This window comes from Lactuca saligna, chromosome 1 (assembly GCF_052625555.1).
Source record: "Lactuca saligna cultivar CGN05327 chromosome 1, ASM5262555v1, whole genome shotgun sequence".
Classification (NCBI taxonomy): domain Eukaryota; kingdom Viridiplantae; phylum Streptophyta; class Magnoliopsida; order Asterales; family Asteraceae; genus Lactuca; species Lactuca saligna.
Window position 1 is genome coordinate 67,926,193 of NC_136417.1, and position 21,909 is coordinate 67,948,101.

The 21,909-nt window shown below is 29.8% G+C and overlaps 1 protein-coding gene across 2 annotated transcripts; it reads right to left on the reverse strand.

Moving 5' to 3' along the window:
- Window positions 1-4,459: 4,459 nt before the first annotated feature.
- Window positions 4,460-20,322, reverse strand: LOC144999115 (putative peroxygenase 3). Of its 2 annotated transcripts, XM_078958689.1 has the most exons (6): window positions 20,203-20,322; window positions 19,974-20,123; window positions 19,306-19,391; window positions 18,833-18,927; window positions 4,838-4,963; window positions 4,460-4,760 (listed from the first exon to the last, which is right to left on the reverse strand). In XM_078958689.1, the coding sequence occupies exons 1-6, from the start codon at window positions 20,309-20,311 to the stop codon at window positions 4,607-4,609; spliced, it is 720 nt and encodes a 239-aa protein (XP_078814815.1). In that variant the 5' UTR covers window positions 20,312-20,322; the 3' UTR covers window positions 4,460-4,606. The 2 variants fall into 2 exon arrangements, with proteins under 2 accessions (XP_078814815.1, XP_078814816.1); XM_078958690.1 differs by lacking the exon at window positions 4,838-4,963.
- Window positions 20,323-21,909: the final 1,587 nt, after the last annotated feature.

Sequence of the window (21,909 nt, forward strand, 5' to 3'; positions counted from 1 at the left end):
ATTGAAGACACTCCCTCTAGCTTTCCACACAATGATCATCCACCTCCACCACCACCATCTAGTAATAACCCATCAATACCATCATCTGGTAATAATCCACTACCACCATCTAATTCCCCTCCTCGCACTCCCTCTCCACTTCATAACTTTCCTCCCCAAAACTGATGATGTCAAAAATGGGGAGAATCAAGAACTGGTGATGATGATTTTAATTCCAATTCAGCCTGAACAGTTTGAATTAGAAAGGGAAGACAATCAAGGAACAATGGTCATTATTCAGTTCGAACCAGTAAGTGAAGATCAACCTATGCCGGAAGCTGATAATGATCAGTTTAAGACTGATAATGATGATTATGAAGGGTATCTTGATATGGAATTTATGGCACAGAATGCTACTGCTCTAACTGTTGTTTATCATGGTGCATCTTTTGATAGGGAGATTCCTCAAGGAACTCACAGTGAATTTGAGTCTGATGATGATCAACTCAATCCAAGAAAAAGAAAGGCTTCCTTCTCAGGAGGAACAAATGAAGTTGAAGCTTGAGGTTCCTCAGCTACTAGTAGTTCTTCAGCCCCTCCTCCTTTCAAGAAAAGCAAATTAATGGTTGATTTGGAAAAATTGTCTGAGAATTGGAAAATGACATTTAAGGAGGTCAAAGAAATCATGTTGGAGCATAATGCTTTAGTTAGAAGAAAAAGAGATAAACATCGATCCATCAAACCTGCTCAGATCCTTGCCTCTATTGATGAAATGGTTAATGATTAAAAGACAACTATTCAACATTTCAATATTGATGTTGCCAAATGAAACAGGGTTTCTAAGCTGAATGATCAAATTGATAGGAAGAAATTTAGAGATGTTCTAGCTCAAAGATATAAATTGGATCCCGTCAATAAGGACATGTGCTCCAAACCTAAGGATGAATCGTTCAAAATTCATCTAGTCAAGAAGAAGGCAGAGTACGAATACACTAAAGTTTTTTTTGCTTGTGAGTTAGTTAGATATGACTACAGTGAGTGGACCCAGATTCAGGAGATAATTTCAAAACATAAAGGTGTTCACGCTCATGAGGTAAAATTGGTAATTCAACAACTGTTACCAAATTCAAGAAGCTGAACTTACCTTTAGCTGGTTCATCTCTGTCATCTACCTCAAATAGAACAAGCAAGCCAAACTTTCCAAGTATAATAAGTTCCTCCTTCTGTATGGCATTGCCTACATAAACAAAAAGTTGTCAGTGGGTGTTGAGTCGTTTCAGCACATGTTCATTTGGGAACTAGAAGTGGCATCTTCTACCTCTATAGTCAAAATCAAATGTTCATTCAACGTACTGACAATCTTCTTGCTGCTCCCACCCAACATCTATTAAATCTTCGTATATAGGGCATGAGCTATAAAGAATTAGAATGAGGCTATCTTGTGTTGGTCTCTCTTGAACTTAGTAAGCGTTTAACTGATCTTCATCTTGATGAATTTAATTGGTTGAAACCTGAGATTTTGACAGAACCTAAAAAGTTCTCTAATGATGATTTTGACGACTCCGTTGAATATTAACTTTGACATAATCAAATAGGGTGGATTTTATGGCCACATCTTATGATCTGATGAGTCAAACACATAACACATTGTCTACCAGCGCCAACAACAACTTCATTAGCGACAGCGTGATCCTCATAATCTTAATTATTGTTTAATTATTAGCTAGATATACTCTATAATTATAAAATAAATATATGATCCATAATCTTAGTATCAGGATCAAACCTTACATAGATTAGAATATATCCCAAAAATATTGGGATCTCTATTTCTATAACTGTATATACTATACTATTATGTTTAAACCCTAATAGGGTTCGTGTCTCGCATTGTGCGGCTGTTCTCTTTGTGAGAACCTATTCTTAGTAAAATCATCTTTATGGCCATCCTTGTTCTTTTGTTTTTGTTTACTCTTTGTCATGTTTGTTTGTTCTTCATTATTCATACTTAAGTGTATCCGATCAATACGAACCTTCAACCATTTCCTTCATAACTCGTTTCCGTTCAATGATTCCATTTTATTATAGCATGTAGGATGACGTTATCTCATGGGTGATACCAACTGACTAGGGTTATTGTGTGTGTATGTGTGTGTGCAAACCCATAAATTTACAAAGCCTCATATTTTTCATATAAAACTCATCTTTCACGTGCAAAAAATATATGTAATGAAATCGAGTGACATCACCGATAAAAGTAACAACATACTTTTTATTATCGAAAGTAATAGTAGAGTGGAAATCACTTAAACCACTATGTATAATTTCCAAAAAAAAAAGTCAAAATTTCTTTGACTATTAGAAGATGGTTATCTTGTAACTTTTGTTAGCAAGCAAGTCTTAATTTTTTTCTGCATTGATATCAAAGTGTAGAATATATATCTTTTTAAATTCTATGCATTCTTCAAAAATTGACATGAACCAATTTAACATGCCAAATTATAAAATCATCAACTTCAGAAGATTAAAACCTAAATACATAATTTCTAGTGAAAAAACAATTGTTGATAACGTTCAAACAAAACACAAAATTACAATAATAACCAAATTCAATAAACATTCCACACCTAGATAAGATATAACTATTCAATTCATAAACTTTTTTATAACCTAAACTATCTAAACTACCACAAAAAATAAAATAAGATTTTTATGAATTTTTGGTACAAATAAAACATCAAATAACTTAATTGTATTTCAATAAGTAAATTGTAGGACTAATAACTCCAATCCTAATAAATAGCTACACTTGAATCATTTATCATATTAAGCACAAATCCATCTTCAAATGGAATCAATATCTCGAACCACTATTAATCCTTTCAAATATGACTTGTTGATCTCGAGTCGATCTTCCATGCACAATAATCAGCATGTATATAGTAAGACTTGAAAATTAGTGAAACATAATTCTGGACAAAATTGTTATGTTTAGGAAAACACTTAATTTACTTCTGTTGAAGTTGGTCCTTTGACCCTTGTCCATTTCTACTACTCCTAAAATCATTGTTACGCAACTTAACATGACAATCACATTTGAAATGTCCCAACTTATGACATCTCTAGCAAACCAAATAATTTGGTTTCTTGTTGGAATTTTAGGACTCGAAAACTTGCTTTTCTTGCATTTGTTGTTATAGTTAGTTTTCTTCTCCTCAACCATATTAATAGAAGGGTTGTCAAATTAACTTTTTCATCATTCTTTCCATTTTCTTGTACCCAAAGAGATTCTTCGATTGACAAATGCTTCCCAAACTAGACACAATAATATATTTATACATCTTCATTCATATGTTGTAGTGTGAATTCAACATTAATGTGAAGGAAATGATTATATTATTCCATTACAGACCTTGAATCAACAATCTTGGAATTTTTAAAATCACTAACCAAGAACTTATTGGAAGAAGCATCTTCAGTGATGTATTTTGATTCAAGGTAATTTGATAATTACTTTGTATTATCCATATTTTGGTAAACATCGAATAAGGAGTCATACATACTGTTAAGAATATTCCATTTACAAATATAGTCGTCCTTCTCCCACTTACTCCTCTTCCATGTTTGTTCCAATGTTTCGCCTCCACGGATTCAGATATTATAGTATACATCAACATATACTACTTTCAGAGTTGTCAACAAAAGATGCCTCTTGGTTTTCCTTTCTAAAATCATTACTTTCAAAAATTTCCAACTTTTTGAACATTGAAGGCATATCCTTGAAATATTCGACCATGGTTACCAACAAGAATATCAATTTCATTTTTAGAAAAGTTTGGTTTTAGAATTGATATTTCTCCCATATGTATAGGTTGATAAGAAATTTAGTGTTTGATCATCTATGATGATACTTTATGTTTCAAGCACAAAAAATGAAAAATTCTAGAGAGTATATGTATTATTCAATTTCATGATGGGGCAAAAAGACTAGTGTATAAACTCTATTTATAGTCATGAAACAAATAAGGAAAAATAAATACGATTTTGACCCTTGAATTTAATTATATCTAGTATCAAACTTGTCCTATATATATATATATATATATATATATATATATATATATATATATATATATATATATAAGTATGCACTATACACTATCTAACTCATATTCTATCAAAATTTTAATCCATATTAGCAATCATGTTTATTCTATTACACAAAATGACAAGTAATACTAAAATTACCAACAAATAGTACATGAAAGCAATATAAAACAAAAATAATAATGTACTACAGCAAACATAAAAGCACAATGTATGATAAAACATTGTTGACTCACACAATGTCAGGTTAATTTTCTTTTTCTATAGTAGTTAGAATGCTCGCAACACAATCTGATAGTACAAAAAATTACTTGGAACACCATAAATACACATACGATTACAATCAAACCCCTATAATGTCTTTTTAGATTACTTTTACAATGATAAATTATTAAATATAATATGATCAACTTTCACCCACATATCTAAGACATATAAGTTATGTTATTGTGTTCAAATACTTTAGTTCCACATTATATCCATCATACATACTGTTTATCAATAGGATTATGCATCATTTTCAATGTATCTTTTTCCCCTTGGTTGCTTTCTGTTTAGCAAGTTTTTCGAATAAACTACCATCGAAGATACCTCTAATGCTCTCTTTTGACAGGTATCCTTCGTCATCTTTAGCACTAGAGTATGCTATCCCCCACTCCAACTTACTCATTATCCTGTAGATGATGAAACATATTAAGTTATCACTCAGTTTTATGCCTAATGATTTTGTTTGTAATGATCAAGCACAAACCATCCAAATACGTCAAGTGTAACACGATTTCCTTCGGTCATGTTCCATATCTCTTTGAATGTTAGTTTATTTGGCATAGTTTTGCCGTATTTGCTAAATATATTCTCAAAGTTAGCTGGAAGATACCTAGAAAATGAAATTAATTTCAATGTTAATATTGTGTTACGCATATATATATATATATATATATATATATATATATATATATATATATATATATATATACAAATAAACAAATCTAATTTTTCTTGTACAAATTCGTTCACTTAAGAATATATATATATATATATATATATATATATATATATATATATATATATATATATATTATTTGTGTTTGTTTGTTTACTTCAGGTACTAAACAAACAAACATAAACGATCATAATCAAAATGAATAAACAATCATAGATGAAGAATATAAACGAATAACCATAAATGAAAAACATAAACAAAAGTAAAATGAAAAAACAAACTTATACGGACATAAATGAATATAAACTTCCAAATCAAGACCGTACATAAATAAGAATCCAATTATATGCAAATCCTACAAAATAAAACATTCAAAAACTTCATTATGATTTTGAAAAGAGATTATAAATTTATAAGTATCAAAAACAAATGTAAAAAAAAATCCATAAATAGATATAAATTAACGAATCTAAACGAATAAACATAAATGAACAAATATAAATGAGCTTTCATAAATAAATGTAAGTAAACAAACAAGATTAATAAACAAACAAAAATTTTAATAACCATTCTTATATTAAATAAATTAACTGTTTAATCAATATTGATTAGTTTACAACCATAAACGATTAGTAAACGATAAAACACCGACCATTTTAAGAAAATAAAAAAATCACTAGAATATTTCGTTGCGGTGATGGATCCAAAATTTTTGTCACTTGCTTAAATAATTGAGTTTGGTGACATACTCAATCTTTAAGACTGGACAGAATCGCTCGACAAAGGACTCGACATTGCAGACGTGGGCTTGATGAACACCGGGCCGTGGAATCGGCATGCCGAGCTCGACTCGGTAACTCGGTAGAAACTCATCGATGAGAGAGAGGGGGAAGGTATTGATTGTTTTAATTTTTTTGATCGTTTTTGGGTCAAATTTGACCTTTTTTTCTCAACTAAATTCTTATTTTACTCCTTTCACTCATATATAAATACTACTACATACCACATTTTATACCACTTTATCTTCTTCAAATTTTCATTCAAATAATCATATTTTTGTGAAAAATGGCTTCCCTTTCCAACCCAAAAACTCCAAAAAAATACCAAAAGAAACATCCAAAACACAAGCCCAATCTCACATTCTCCACTTACTTTTGTCCAAAGCCAAACTGATCGTCCGATGTACTCACCCCCAAGTTTATACTATGGTGATGTTTACTAACCATATCATGTCCAAAACCAACATCAATCCTAAAACCAACCTCAATTCCAAAACCAACCATAATTTAAAAACCAACCTCACTTCCAAAACCAACCACAATTTCAAAACCAACCTTAAATAAACTTCTCATCTCAACTCCAATCTCTAATGGAAAATGAATTCGATCAAAGGCGGAGCATCTTTAGGGCCAAGAGGGGCAGTGCTACCCCCCCCCCCCCCCCCTCCTCTGATTTTTTTCTTAGAAGTAGTCTAGCCCAATAAATTTTGCACATATTTGTGGCCCAAAAATAAAAAGTTTGGCCTGGCCCCTTGCTCTCGGTAGTCCAAACTCTAAACCAAAGTCATCAGACCCTCCAACCCTTGCTCAATCGCTTCAACGTTGTTCGTTAGAGCACTTGTCCATCTCGACACCTTACAATCGACAATCTACAATCACCGTTGATAGCTCCACCTCTCACCTCCACACCAGAATCGATCAGGTATGTTCAGTATTCTCTCCATTTCTCTATTCTCTCTTTCTCCTTCGGACCATCAGCCCCCTGATTAAGTTTAACTTATTTTTATTTTCAATTATTCATACAGAATGTCTGAATTTACGTGTTATATTCAATTACTTACTTTAAATTGAAACACCAAACCTAGAACACGAGCTCACAAAATCCGACATGTAATTATGTTGATCTTAGAGGATTAAGGGGTTTCATGAATGGATTGGAATTGCCAATTAATGGTTGGTTGCCTACCAATGCATCAACTTTTTCATTTTCCAGTTGTTGCAACCGGGCGGGTATCACATGGAATTCCTCTTCTGGTAGGATTGTTAGATTAGAACTCCCAAATCATATATTAACGGACAGTAGCTCCAATTCATTTTCTAATTTAAATAATCTTTGGACACCGAATCTTTTACAAAATTTTCTTAAAGGCCCTCTTCTTGTTTACTTATTTCTTCTCCCTCATTTGGAAATAGTTGATTTAAGTGGTAATAGATTCAATGGGGTTTTACCACTTAACATAAACCTGCTTGCACTTCAAGTATTAGACATATCTGATAAGACCTGATACTCTTGCATCTTGCCAAAAGTTAAAAGCTTTAAATCTTGCCAGGAATCCTAAACTCAAAGCCAAGTCCCACAAACTTTCAAGAATTTCTCTTCTCTTTCTTACCTTTCAATTGTATTTCTTACCTTTCACTTTCCAATTTTAGCCTCAATTACCTCTCAACCGCTCTTAAAGTTCTTTGCCACGGCCCTAATCTAATTGTTTTAACTCTTACTATGAACTTTTATAATGAACAACTGCCACCTGACGATGATCTACAATTCAGGCCACTAAGAGTAAAACGGGTAAGCTATGGTAAATTTTTACGTGTTATGGTGTTTATGCGTTGCAATATGTAGCATACTCTTGGCTTCATATTGATTGGTCTCATTATTCATTTGTGACCACATACTCTCCTATTTCTTGTCTTCCAAAAACCAAATTGATTATTTTTTTTTTTAAGTTAGCAAAAATGTTATTATTCTAATAAAAATAAAAGAATTGAAAAATGGAAGTCTGGATAACTTTCTCGCCTCATGATATAAAGAGATAAGAGAAATTACTACAAACATTGATTCAATGTTTTTGGTGTTTATCTGCATAAAAAAATTATACTCCCCCCCCCCCCCTCCCCTCCCAATTAATTGTTCAAGCTCCACACCTGACTTTAATCCGTTTAACTATCTTCCTGACTTCCCAATCAACACCGAAAACCCAATTCCAAACTCAAACACAACCAGAAGTCGTCCTCAAAACGAATTCAGAGCAATAAGAAATTCGACCACAATCCTAGATAAGTGGAAAGGCGGCTCTAAGGCAATAGACTATGACGGAAGAAATGTTGTTAGCTCGTGCATGGGTAGATGTTTCTAAAGATTTGGTGGTCAGAAACAACCTAGATTGTCCTTTTTCCCGGAAAATTATTAGGCGTTTTCTAGCGCAAAATGAAGCTTGGAGACTATAGGAAAAAAGGACCAAATTTACTTGAACCGGAGAAATGTCAACAAAGTTGTGACAAGTTTAATGCAGTATTTTTGAGTATCAAACGTCAATGGCAAAGTGATGCGAATGGCAAAATAATTTTGCAAAGCGTTCTTGCACTATGTCGGAGTCAAAAGGGGGTAAATTTCAAATTTCAACATATTTGGAATGTTGTGAAATTTTCAAAATAATGGAAAGACGTCGAAACTTTTGAAATGTTTATAGGTGGTTCTTCTAAAAGAACCAAAATATAAAAAACGACTCATAGTCAATCGTCCGATGCACATGTCGGGATTAACCTCAATGAAGAGGAGCATTTGGAGGTTCCAAAACTCATTCACCCCATATGAAGAGACCAAGAGAAAGGAAAGGGAAAAGTGACGATAATTGATTCGGGTAACATCGACAAGCAAACAACTAAAATGGACATTTAGATGTTTAGAAATAATACTATTTTTTGTAAGGAGCTTCCAAAAATAAGTCTTATTTTCCATAACATAGTTTCTCATTCTTTTATGCTCTAGTAGATCTAAGTTTGATTTCAATTGAGTGTTGTCGCTTCAAAACCCAATTTTGATCTTATTGTAATGCACGTTGAACTTTCATTCCTAGCTTTTTGCTAGTTTTTTTTGTTGTTTTGTTGTTGTTTTTTATTATTTTTATTATTTTTTTGTATTCTCTATGTTCTAAAAAAACAACCAGAACAATATTTGGCACTCGTACAAGAAAAAGAAAAAAAAAAAAACTATGTCACGACGATCTTAACGAAAAACACTAGCAATATCACCAGTTGCGAAAAAGAAATTGCGATAACAGCGAAAGAAGAGATTACGAAAAAATATAACACATACGTTTCGTTATTTATATTTCTACGTTTGTAATTTGAAATTTTATATTTTTTTGTGTTGTAATTTTCTTTTCTTGTTTAACTAAATTTTAGGTTTTTAAAAAATATTTTGTTTGAAATGTTTATTTTTTTATTAATTAATTTTAAAAAATACCATTATAAATGTAATAATGTATACTATATAAATGACAAAATTTTGAAACCGTAAGACAAACTTGACACATTACTTCCGGCCTAACCAGATTTCAATTATTATCCCGTGGATCGTAACCTGATAAAAAGTTCATGAAAATTGAAGTCGCATTGTATTTGGGTTTCGTCCATTTGTTGTTAAAAGATTGGGAATTTGGATGTTTCATTAAATTAAAGGAATAATATTCATCATATGTCCTATTATTTAATTTAGGGATAATGACTTGAAAGGGTAACGAACTTTCGACTTTCGTCACATTTAGTCACTAAACTTTTTTTTGTTATGTATTTGCCATTGAACTATTGAAACTGTTCACATTTTACCCTTATGACCGGCTGTTACCGGTCATAAGGGTAAAATGTGAACAGTTTCAATAGTTTAGTGGCAAATAGATAACGAAAAAAAGTTTAGTGACTAAATGTGAACAAAATCGAAAGTTTGTTTCCCTCTAAAAAGTTCAATGACTAAATGTGAACAAACTTCCTATTGTATTATGTTTTAGCAAAATTATTTATTTTTGTTTAATTGTAGCAACATTTGTTGATGAAGAAATCTATGAAATAAAAAAACAAAATGCAACATCCGGATTTCCAGGTATCATAATTTAAGTATTTTTCTTTTGAGTTAAGAAGAGAGACTCGGCGAGTTGAAGCCTCAACTCGTTGAGTAAGGTCGCGATTGATGACTCGGATTAATAAATGGACTCGACAAGTCGGTGAGGCGACTCGATGAGTCTGCGTTGTTGGCAGAAACCCTAAATCTTTGGGCCCGAGCTATATTTAAAGGCACTTATGGCCTTCAATTGCCACTACCTTTCCCATAAGTGAGAACCCTAGCGAGCTTGAGCGTGTAGAGTGAGAGGAAGAGCTATCTTGAGCTTTTTGGTGTGATAGATCTGGACCCTTCTATGTTCAAAGAGTCGAGAATATGAAGCTTTAGTAGAGTAAACCTTGGGGTTCGAAGTTAGGAAGCATTTATGGGATTTTTATGGTAGATATAGTTACTTTCATCTTACACATATGTATGAAGTATTTTATATAAATTACGTGCTATGTGTGCATATTATTTGAATACTTGTTGTGTATGCTGGATGAACGATTTTATACATGTTTTAAAAGATTTAAACGGTATATTTATTTTATATCTACAAATATATCGCGGATGAAACATGGGTAGATGAAATAGTTGGTGTGTGATGAAATAAAATGATGAGAGATATATGATGATAGAAAGGTGATGATAATTAGGTTATAGATGATGATGAATATGTGATGTAGGATGAAAGGAGATACCATAACCTTAACCAGCAATGTGGTGATGTAGTCATCTACCAGAGTATAGATGGCGACCACGGACTATTCTAGACAACATAGTGGAAACACTAACAGGCCCATAACCTGTAGGTGATGAATTACAAGTTCAGACGATGTTGTAACTACATATTCATGCGATGATACTCTAACCCCTTACTATGAATTACGAGTTCAGACGATGTTGTAACTACATATTCATGGGATGTCACAAATTTCGCATGCCAAACCAATGGTCATAATTCACATCAGTGAGAATGGTTCATTTTTTTGTAAAACCAAAATCAGATTGGAAATTTTGATTTTTTATTTTGGAAAATGTCAAACCATTGGTTTTGTATTTCGGTTTTGGTTTTTTGTTTTTTTTTAAAATATATTTTTAGGTTTTTTTTTTTAAATTTTTTTAAATTTTTTTTATTTTTATTTCATAGATTTCTTCATCAACAAATGTTGCTACAATTTAACAAAAATAAATAATTTGATAAAACATAATACAAGAGAAAGTTTGTTCACATTTAGTTATTGAACTTTTTAGAGGGAAACAAACTTTCGATTTTGTTCATATTTAGTCACTAAACTTTTTTTCGTTATCTATTTGCCATTGAACTATTGAAAGTGTTCACATTTTACCCTTATGACCAGCAACAGCCGGTCATAAGGGTAAAATGTGAACAGTTTCAATAGTTTAATGGCAAATAGATAACGAAAAAAAGTTTAGTGACTAAATGTGACAAAAGTCGAAAGTTCGTTACCCTTTCAAGTCATTATCCATTTAATTTAATAGTAAAATAAGTTCTATATGAGCTATGCACCAACGTATTTTAGACCAAATCATGAAAAATCTAAACAGTAATATTTGAACTTTTAAAAACATGTTTGTATAGTTCATATCAACGGTGTATAATTTGATAAAAGAAAAACGTTATAGTTCATATCAACGGTGATTAATATGATTTTCAAATATTGAGGATCGAGGATGCGTGTGGGCAGCTAAAAATTTTTTTTAAAAAAATGACCAAAATACTATTTAACAATAACTGTGACATGGATGAAATTCTCAAAATACTAAACTTCCAAAACATGAAATTGTGTTTTGTGCAACTGTTTGTAAATATAAAAGGTTTAAAGCTAAAACGACAAATAAAAGATAATACGATCCATGAGCAACAATTGAACAAAATAGTCTTCTAATTGCATACACCTTTTTCATTATCTTTTTGTGGTTTCTAAGTTAATTATCTGTTAATCGCCGTACTTAAAAAGTTAACAAAAAAAATTCTTTATAGAAGAATGCAAAATGGTTTATGTGGTTTGCTGATTTCTTTGGTTACCATCTAATGACTTTTAAAATTGTGAATTTGATTCTTTTGAAATAATATCTAGAAATTTGAAATGATTAAAATAGCTTTTGATTTATTTTTTATAGGGATATTTTAAGAAAAATCCCGATATTTGGAGCAAATTTTTAATAAAGTCCTAAATTTTATTTTTTGAATAAAAAAATCTTGACTTTTTCACATTTTGAATAGAAAAACCCAAGAAATCGGCTAATTTATTCACTTTAGTCATTTTTGACCTATTCAGCAGGTCATGAAACAAAATTGTTAATTTTTCAAAAATAAAGGGACTTTTTTGCAGATTTCGTCAAAATTTTTATATAATGTATAAACATATTTTTTACATATCTATATCTATTTTTACGTATTTTTGTATTTTCTATATTTTTATTAGTATATATTTACGTATTTTTATGTATTTTAAATGTATAAACTTTTTTTTTACTTATTTATATGTATTTTTAACCATTTTACATATTTTTTTATGTATTTTTATGCGTTATTTTTTATATATTATCTATTTATATGTATTTTTATATATTTTTAAGTATTTATGTATTTTTTAAAGCTTTTTATATAGATGTTTATTTATTTTAAGTGTATAAACATATTTTTTCGTATTTTACATATCTTTTATGTATTATGTATTTATATATTTTTTTTAAAGTTTTTTATATAGATGTTTTTGTATATTTATGTATTTTAAATGTATAAACGTATTATTTTATGTATTTATATGTATTTTTTTGTGTGTTTTTATGTGTTTTTTATGTATTATGTATTTATATATATTTTTGCGTATTTATGTATTCTTTTAGTTTTCTTATATAGATGTTTATGTATTTTTATGTACATTAAATGTTAAAGTGTATTATTTTTACGTAAAAAATATATAAACACGTAAAAATAATACAATTAAACATTTAATATACATTAAAATACATAAAAATCTATATAAGAAAACTAAAAGAATACATAAATACGCAAAAATACATATAAACACATAATACATAAAAAAACACAAAAAATATGTAAAATAGTAAAAAAAAAAATACATATAAATACGTAAAACAATATGTCTATACATTTAAAATACATAAATATACAAAAACATCTATATAAAACACTTAAAAGAATACATAAATACGTAATACATAAAAAATATTTAAAATACTAAAAAATAGATGTAAATACGTAAAAAAATACGTTTATACATTTAAAATACATAAACATCTATATAAAAAGCTTAAAAAATACATAAATACGTAAAAATACATAATACATATAAATAATATTACATAAAAAATTACACATAAAAATACATAAAAAAATATGTAAAATTGTTTAAAATACATATAAATAAGTAAAAAAATACGTTTATACATTTAAAATATATAAAAATACATAAATATATACATATAAAACATAATAAATACACAGATACGTAAAATTTGATATAGATTTGTAAAAAAAATATGTTTATACATTATATAAAAATATTGACGAAATCTGCAAAAAAATCCCGTTATTTTCGAAAGATTAACAATTTGGTCCCATGACCTGCTGAACATGTCAAAAATAGTTAAAGTGAATAAATTAGCCGGTTTCTTGGGTTTTTCTATTTAAAAGTTGAAAAAATCAGGACTTTTTTATTCAAAAAAATAAACTTTAAGAATTTATTAAATTTTTTTCCAAAATATCGGAACTTTTATAAAGATATCCTTTTTTATATTCTTTTTACATTTTTTTTCATCTCTCATAGACCCGCACATGTTCACCATACGGATACTCCTCTTATGGACGAAGACACCTCTACCCTTTGCACTGCCACCCCAAGTACATAAACCTATAAATCTGCTTCTATGGAGGAAATTAACCCTAGGCAAAATCTAAGGCCCATGGTTTTTGAATATGGATAACCCTTTTGATTTAATACTATTATATTATATCTATTTAAAAAAATGGTTAAAAATAAATATTTTCTTTGCAACATGGTCTCAACCCCATGGTTTCCATGTGTACTTATACCACTCGTAGATCCCCTAATTACGTTTTGAGCTCTGCTCCTACACAGGGATAACAAAAAAAATCCGAACCCGATAGGGAAGACTGAAACGTGTTTATTTCGAGTCAGGTAACGGGTCATTATCGGTTTTTTTTATTGGGTTCGGGGCAGGAAGTGGGTTATCTTCGCCCGATCCGCCTAGCCCTGATTATATATATATATATATATATATACTAGCAGTGTACCCGCGCAAAGCGGCGGGGCGTGTAAATTCTTTTGGTGATATGTTTTCTCTACAAAAATGTTATTTTACAAAAGAAAGTACATGTCGAAGACAAAATAATCAAACTATGGTGTTATTTGGGAGATGAAGTCATTTTTTGTTCCTGGACGGTGGGCTTTATAGCAGAGGAGGGAACAAAGAGGTATATGCGATTGGAGGGATATTTGAATCAACATGCTAAATTTAAGGATATCTAAAAGGGTTCAAAATTTGAATGAATCCGGGATTTGAGGGAACCATATCAAATTGTTGAGAAATATAAGGAGATTTGATGATAAATATTTGAATTCAAAATGTGGTTAAAATTTAATATTATTTTATTAATGGTTACTTGTACTATCAGCTTCATCATTTGGACGTCTTAAAAAAATAATATTATTATAATCAATCTATTTTTAGAAATAGTTAGATTTCTTTTATAAGATAGTAAAGATATATATAGTCAAGATCAAATAAGAAGGAAATTTTTGGTAGGAAGGTAAGAAGTTTTTTTTCTACATATTTTTTTCACGAATAAACAAAATGAATCATTAGATGATTTATTTGTAAGATGATTCACTAGAAAAAATTCTCAAAAAAACATCTTGATGATTCATTTATACAATAATTTTGTTGTTATTCACTAAAATTATCATAAAAATGAATTTTTTTCTTAATTTACTTAAAAATGAATTATAAAGATGTTTTTTTGAGAATTTTTTCTTGTGAATCATCTTACAAATGAATCATTTAGTGATTCATTTATTTTGTTCGTCAAAAAAATATGTAGAAAAAAAACTTCTTACCTTCCTACCAAAAAAAAAATTCTTACCGGATCTATATCATATATATATATATATATATATATATATATATATATATATATATATATATATATATATATATATATATATATATATATATATATATATATTCCGTAATAAATAAAGATCTTTTTAGCATATGTCACATTCTCATTTATTCTGGTACATTTAATTTTGTGTTTATTTCAAATTAATTTTTATTTCACATGTCATTTTATAATTTTTTTTATTTTATTAAATTCTAGATAGTATTTAAATACAATAATAAATACACATCAATTTCATTAATTAACTTTCATTCTAATTTCAAAATTACTAAATTAAAGATGCATTAATTTCTTATTTTATTTATCTAAATTATTTATTTAAATTTAAAAAAAGAAAAAAAACACTATAATTTTTATAATTCAATATTTTCTCATTTTTTTATAAACTCAAAATTTTCAAATGTTTACAATTTTGTATTTAGTTTTTCTTTTAAATAAACGCATGCAATACATGAGTTTCACACCTAATATATATATATATATATATATATATATATATATATATATATATATATATATATATATATATATATATATACTAATAAAATAGTAGTTCTTTTGTCATATGTCACCATATTGGATCTTTTAATTAATGTGATGTCACTTGTTAATCTATTAGTTCTTCATTTTAAATTTATTAGACTTCCTAATTAATGTGACGTTATTTGTCAATGTATTTATTCTCCATTTTAAATTTTAAGATTTATATTATTTTTTTCATTAATTCACAAATAAAAAATATCTAATATATATTAAAAATTAATTTTACATATTTATTTGAATCAACGATTGTAATTTCACATGATTAATAAAAATATCTCAAATTTAATAATTTCTTTAAAATAATTAATTAATAATTTTAAGTTTTTATTATAAAAGTTTAATTAATTTTATAATTGTGGTTTCCACAGGTGTTATATATATATATATATATATATATATATATATATATATATATATATATATATATATATATATATATATATATGTTCAAATCCTTTTGATGATAATTGCACGTAATCAGAGATTAAATACTTACCGTGGACAATCTATTTAGTGATTAACAATCTGGTGTGAATGATCATTTTTTATGTTTTGATGTATTACACTAAACTTAAATCAAGTAAGTTTTAATATAACATCCAATTTATTTTATTAAATTGATTAATCATATTTTAATTCAAAAGGGATGCTAAAACATGTATTTTTTATAAGACATCGGGGTACTCTAAAACAGAATAAATATTTCGTTATGAATTGTTGTAAACCCAATAAGATAGCCGAAACCCGACGGGAAAACCCGAAACCCGATGAGGCGCCCCAATAAGATACCCGAAAGATATCGGGGCGAGTTTGGGAAACCATGCCCAACCCTAGACCCACCCTGTTTCCATTCCTACTAATAGATGTCGATTTGATAATGCTCACTGAGAGTGCTACAACTGTTCCCGATAGAGCATTGGTTGTGCTTAAAGAGAGTCGTAGTGGGTCTCTTTTATATTTGTTTCATACCTCTTCTACCTCATCCAATAAGGCGTTTCTAATTTCTTCCATTAATAATGAAGATTCCGGTGATAGTGGCGATGAGGCTGAGAAGGGGTTGTTGGCTTCGGAAGTGAAACCTACGAGATTAAATAGGAAGCATAGAAGTTCTTCGGGTGGTAGTTGTAATCCACTGCCACTACTCCCCGAAAAACAAGATTTGTTGAGAATTCCATGTGTGAGACTGCGGAGGAACTAGAGGAAGCTCATGGAGAATAACATTTTTGGTGTTGTTGAGCTCAAGAGGGTGGGTAGAGGGGTACCTTGTGAGTGAAAAGTCGGGAGTGAAAAAAAGACGATGCCTACATGGATTACTTTTATTTTTTAGTTTTATAAAATAAAAACAAATCCACATTCGATTATATGTAACCTTTGGATTAAATGTAACCTGTGAAACCCGGACTAAATTGAAAAGAAAAGTTAAAAATTTTATTAGTTTTTTAACAGGTTAATTATTAGTTTAAGGATTTAAAAAGCACAAAAAAAATTCATGACCTTTTAAAACCAAACAAAAAACCTTGTTAAGCTTTTATGACAATAAGCCAAATGATAAATATATTAAAGAGCAAATAAGTTTTCTATCATCTTTTTACATTAGCCTTTTTTTTTAATAAGTTTTTTTAGAAAGGTAGTTCTTTTAAAGTTGATGTATATGAATAATTGATTCATTTTATTTTTTTATTTTTATCAGATGTTATACAATATACTTATTTAAGGATGGTTAACGATGAGTTTGGGTATCCTTTTTTATTTAATGTTATATTTAGGGTAAATACATAAAAGTCATTAAGTTTAAATAACAATTTGATTTTGACATTGTATTATTTTTCGTTTCAAATTGGATATTGCTTTTCCAGTTTGTTACAATTCTGACTAGTTAACCGATCAACCTGGTTATCTGTTGACGTGACATGATGATGTATCAGTTTTGATGGCGTGACATAATGTCATGACATACTTACGTGTCAAAATTGAAAAAAAAAACTACACAAAATTTCGATGGTGTGACATGTTGTCATGGGATACTCCAAAGAGACCCTACGAAACCCAACATGGAACCTCCGACCTCGTTCTTATGGCTACATCTACCAACGCCGTCAAACCACCACTTATCTTTGTTTCCCTTCGTCATAAACCATTGTCTCACCTCTCATTCTACCTCTCGTCTTCATCGTTTTTGTAAGCTTCGACAACTATGCTTCATCTCCGCTAGCACCAACAAATCTTGCTCCTGGTACCTTCGACGGCTTCTTGATGGTGGCAACAGAAGTGAACATCGTAAATCGAAGGCGGAAGAGGTGTAAATTTTTCTGGATCTTCTTTACTCTTGAATGGCACCTTCTAAAAGCTTCGATTACTACCTTCTTGCTTTCCATGGGGTTGTTTCCAAAAAAATTATTGTAATCGCAAGTCTGACTACCTTCTTTAATCCATCATCTTTTCTCGATTTTGAGTTTAAGACTGATTATTGACTTAAGGAATGTTTCTTTAAGGTTACCCATTCGTCAATGGAAATTGTTAAGGATTCCAAAGTCCAGACTCATCAACCTTGTGACAACAACTAAAAATGGTTTTTAAAGTTGTTTCTTTGATATATATGGGAAGCTTTTGGGTTTGATTTTACTTTTGGAGTTGATATCAAGCTTTTGGGATTAATTTTATTTAGAGAAATCAAATATCTTCTTATTTTTTATTTGTACATATCCTTCTATTCAAGTATATAATGATATGTGTAACATTTAATTCTCATTTAATGAAATGTAATGATATTTTAGTATAGTAATGTGATATATTTCATCATTTAAATGGATAAGATGATTGGTAAGAATAAAAGGTAGGAAGATACTTAGTTTATCTTTTATTTTTAGTTGATCTAAGTAGTTTTTGCGTTGGATCTGAATCTTGATGTTTATGAATGTTTATTCGATTTTGCATAGAATTTTTGTTTTTTGTTTTTTGTTTTTTTGTAAATCAATTTTACAATTGGTTTGGATCTATGTGGAATCCATGTAAGTATGTTAATATCATTTTTCTTCGCCCATAAAATAACAAAAAATGTTTTAGGGATTAAATGCACTAACCCTAAAAACTTTGTAGGGTATTTGTTACATTTCCCCAATAAACATAGTCTTACATAAATTTAAAAAAAAAAAACGTTGCACAAATATAAATTTCACTCTTCAAAATAATACCTTCCTTCTGTGTCATACGTCGCAGTATCACTTCCATGCTTGCATTTTTGAATGTTGGATATGTAAATTGGAAACAAAAGAGATGGTATGTAGCCCTGCAATATATAACTTAAAAATTACTGAAAAATATCGAGAGTGTAATCTTCGTTGTAATGAACCTGCATTTTGATTAACTTTAAACAAATGAAGAGAAAGCCAAAATAGCTATATGACATCGATTTCCTAACATTCAATAATATTCATTAAATCTACAGACTTTAGTTGGAATATTCATATTTAAAAACTATAAAAATATATAGTGTGATCAACTCTAAGATTTAGAAATCATGCTATACAAATGCCATAGTTGTCTAGATTAGTTCATTATGAATTTTGAGTTTTGATAAGAAAATATTTAAGAAATATTTTGTTTTATCTTTAATACAATATAACATATGTGTGGGCTTTTATATATAAACTAAACTTCAACTTACCGGGAGAGATGGGTAACTAAATGTCACGTTAATCACCAATGCAGCAACAAAGGAGACAAATATGTTGAACCCAACTGCTCGAAACCCTGATAATAGGATGAAAGTCTCACAAGTTGATTATGAATTTATTTTTTTAGAATAAAAGGATAATTATTATAATTTTATATTAAATATAAAACATTACAAGCTCCTATTAGCCATAAGATGTTAAAATAAGGTTAGCTCACTATAGCAACCAACTACCTCGTTCTTGTTATTTTGGGATGAGATTCACAAAGTAAACCGTTATTTTAACAGGTCCACCGAAATCGAAACCGGTTTTTCTATAATCGGTTCAACCAAAACCGAACCTTTGATTTTGATATAGGTTTATAAATAACTGTAACCGGTTTTTCACCGGGTTTAATAACAAAACCAAACCGAACGAGTTTTAACTGAAAAAGAAATTTTAATTTTAGAAAAATTGCACTTCCAAAAAAACTAAACCAGTCTAGAAAAAACCGGTTTAAAGCCGGTATATGTGCACCACTAATTTGGATAACAAACTATTTTTTAGTTAATGAGGTCGTTAAACTAACATTCAACATTGAATAACCATTCACCTCAAAGTTGAAGCTTGTGAGATTCAAACTTGAACCAACACAATTTTAAAGTAGTATTGGATTTACCTATGTAAGTCTCCCAAGGATAAATAATGCCGTTATTGTCTTGATCAAAGAAGGAAGCATGTTGCTGGAGCACGCTCATGTTACAAGCCTCGTGTTCTTGTGTGCCATCGGGATGTTCGATGTCTGGTGCAACCATAGCTCTAGCCATATCTTTTGAAGAAAACATAGTTAGTCTAACTAAAGAAACAATGATTCATCAATCATCATTTATGAAGTTCAAAGAGCTTACAGGGTTTAGGAATGAATGACTCAAGATCACTCCTAATGGGTCGTTCAGTTGTGACTGGAGCCATTGGTGCCACCGTTGCCATTGTAACCGAGTCATTGTTCAACTCCATTGATCTTTCAATATGTGATGAAGAAGAATGAGATTACGATGTATTTATACACATAACCACAAAATATGTAAGTAGTAAAAGTGACGTGTGGGTAAAACCCTAGGGGTTGGCCCTTCGATTTCAATGCACGTTACATGTTTAAGGAAAATAGAGTATGGTTTTAAATATGTATATCAAAATTAATAGGCTGCTTTTCTTAAAGATACGGTTTTTCTTTGATGGCTACATTTGCAGTTAACTTCTTTACTTATTTATTTTAGGTTTTTTTTTTTTTTTTTAATATGTTATTTTTCTCTAGAGAGAAAATCAATATTAAATTTATGTTTTAAATGAACTTTCTCCATTCTATAATTTTATTTTTTAAAACAGAAACTTAAGATAATAGTAATTCTATGTTGGCCTTGTGAAGCTTGACTCGGATTCTATGATAGCTTATTTAATAATTTTTTCCTTTCATAGATCTTATTCGAGTTGCTTCTTTCAGAGCCAAAACCGATGTGCGTATAAGGTTTGAGCATCTCCATTTCTTGCTTTCTCCTACTTCACGAATAGTAAACAAGATGAAGTTGATTTTTTGGCAAGCTTTTTTATGAAACCCTTTTTTACTTGTACCTTGATCTGTTTATGTTGAAGATGCTTTGAGTTGCTAATTATGCATTGCCATACGATGCAGACAAATATGCAAAAATTTTGGAATCGTTGCTTTAGATGGTGTTACATGATCATATGCAATGTCACACCTTCCCCAACCGTTGACAAAAATGTCAAGTGGTGACAGTATTTAGATTACCAAATTCACATAGCGCAAACCATAACTATCTATTAAACAAAACTCATCTATCTTCGACCTGATATTCCTTCATTTCCTTGATCCTTACTCCATCCTAGGTACACATGGGATTTTTGAAAATGTCAACTTGATGTTGGTGAGTTCATAGGTTTTGAAATAAACATATGATAAACATTTTTTGAAAACTTTCAATAAATTTTTAAAATGATTAAAATCATTTTTCTTAAATTCCTAATTTCCTATGTTTTATTATATTATCTCTTATCTTTATTATCTTTTTAGGACATTCTGCTAATCCTATCTTATTATCTTTATAGGATGTTTTACCAATGCTAACTTACTACCTTTGATTTATATACCATTGCCTGGAGAGAGAAAACCGTGATGATAATGATGACATCACTTAAACGTCGCTTGAAAAAGCGCGATGTGACAGTGTGGTTACTCCCAGGTATACGTCAGCACGCATGGGTTTAGAAACCGATCAAATTCACGCGCGTAAATCTTATCTTTAATCGGCGTTTGAAATTCCACAATAGCCCCTTGTTTGGTTGCAATAGATAACCAAAACTCATACCAAACAGTAACTAGAATGTTGGAAAATAAAAATTTCCTGCATAAGTGTGCAAAAGATAAAGAAACAAATCAAATGTGTATGGGATGTGAGTGATGTCTTATTATTCGACAGAAAGCAGAGGATTCCGGGCAAGAATCACTTCCTTCAAAGTCAAGAGAGACTTAACGTGCTTGTGTGGTTTCCCGAAAAATATGATCAACTGTTTGTTAATAAACATTGAAAGGCTTCTTT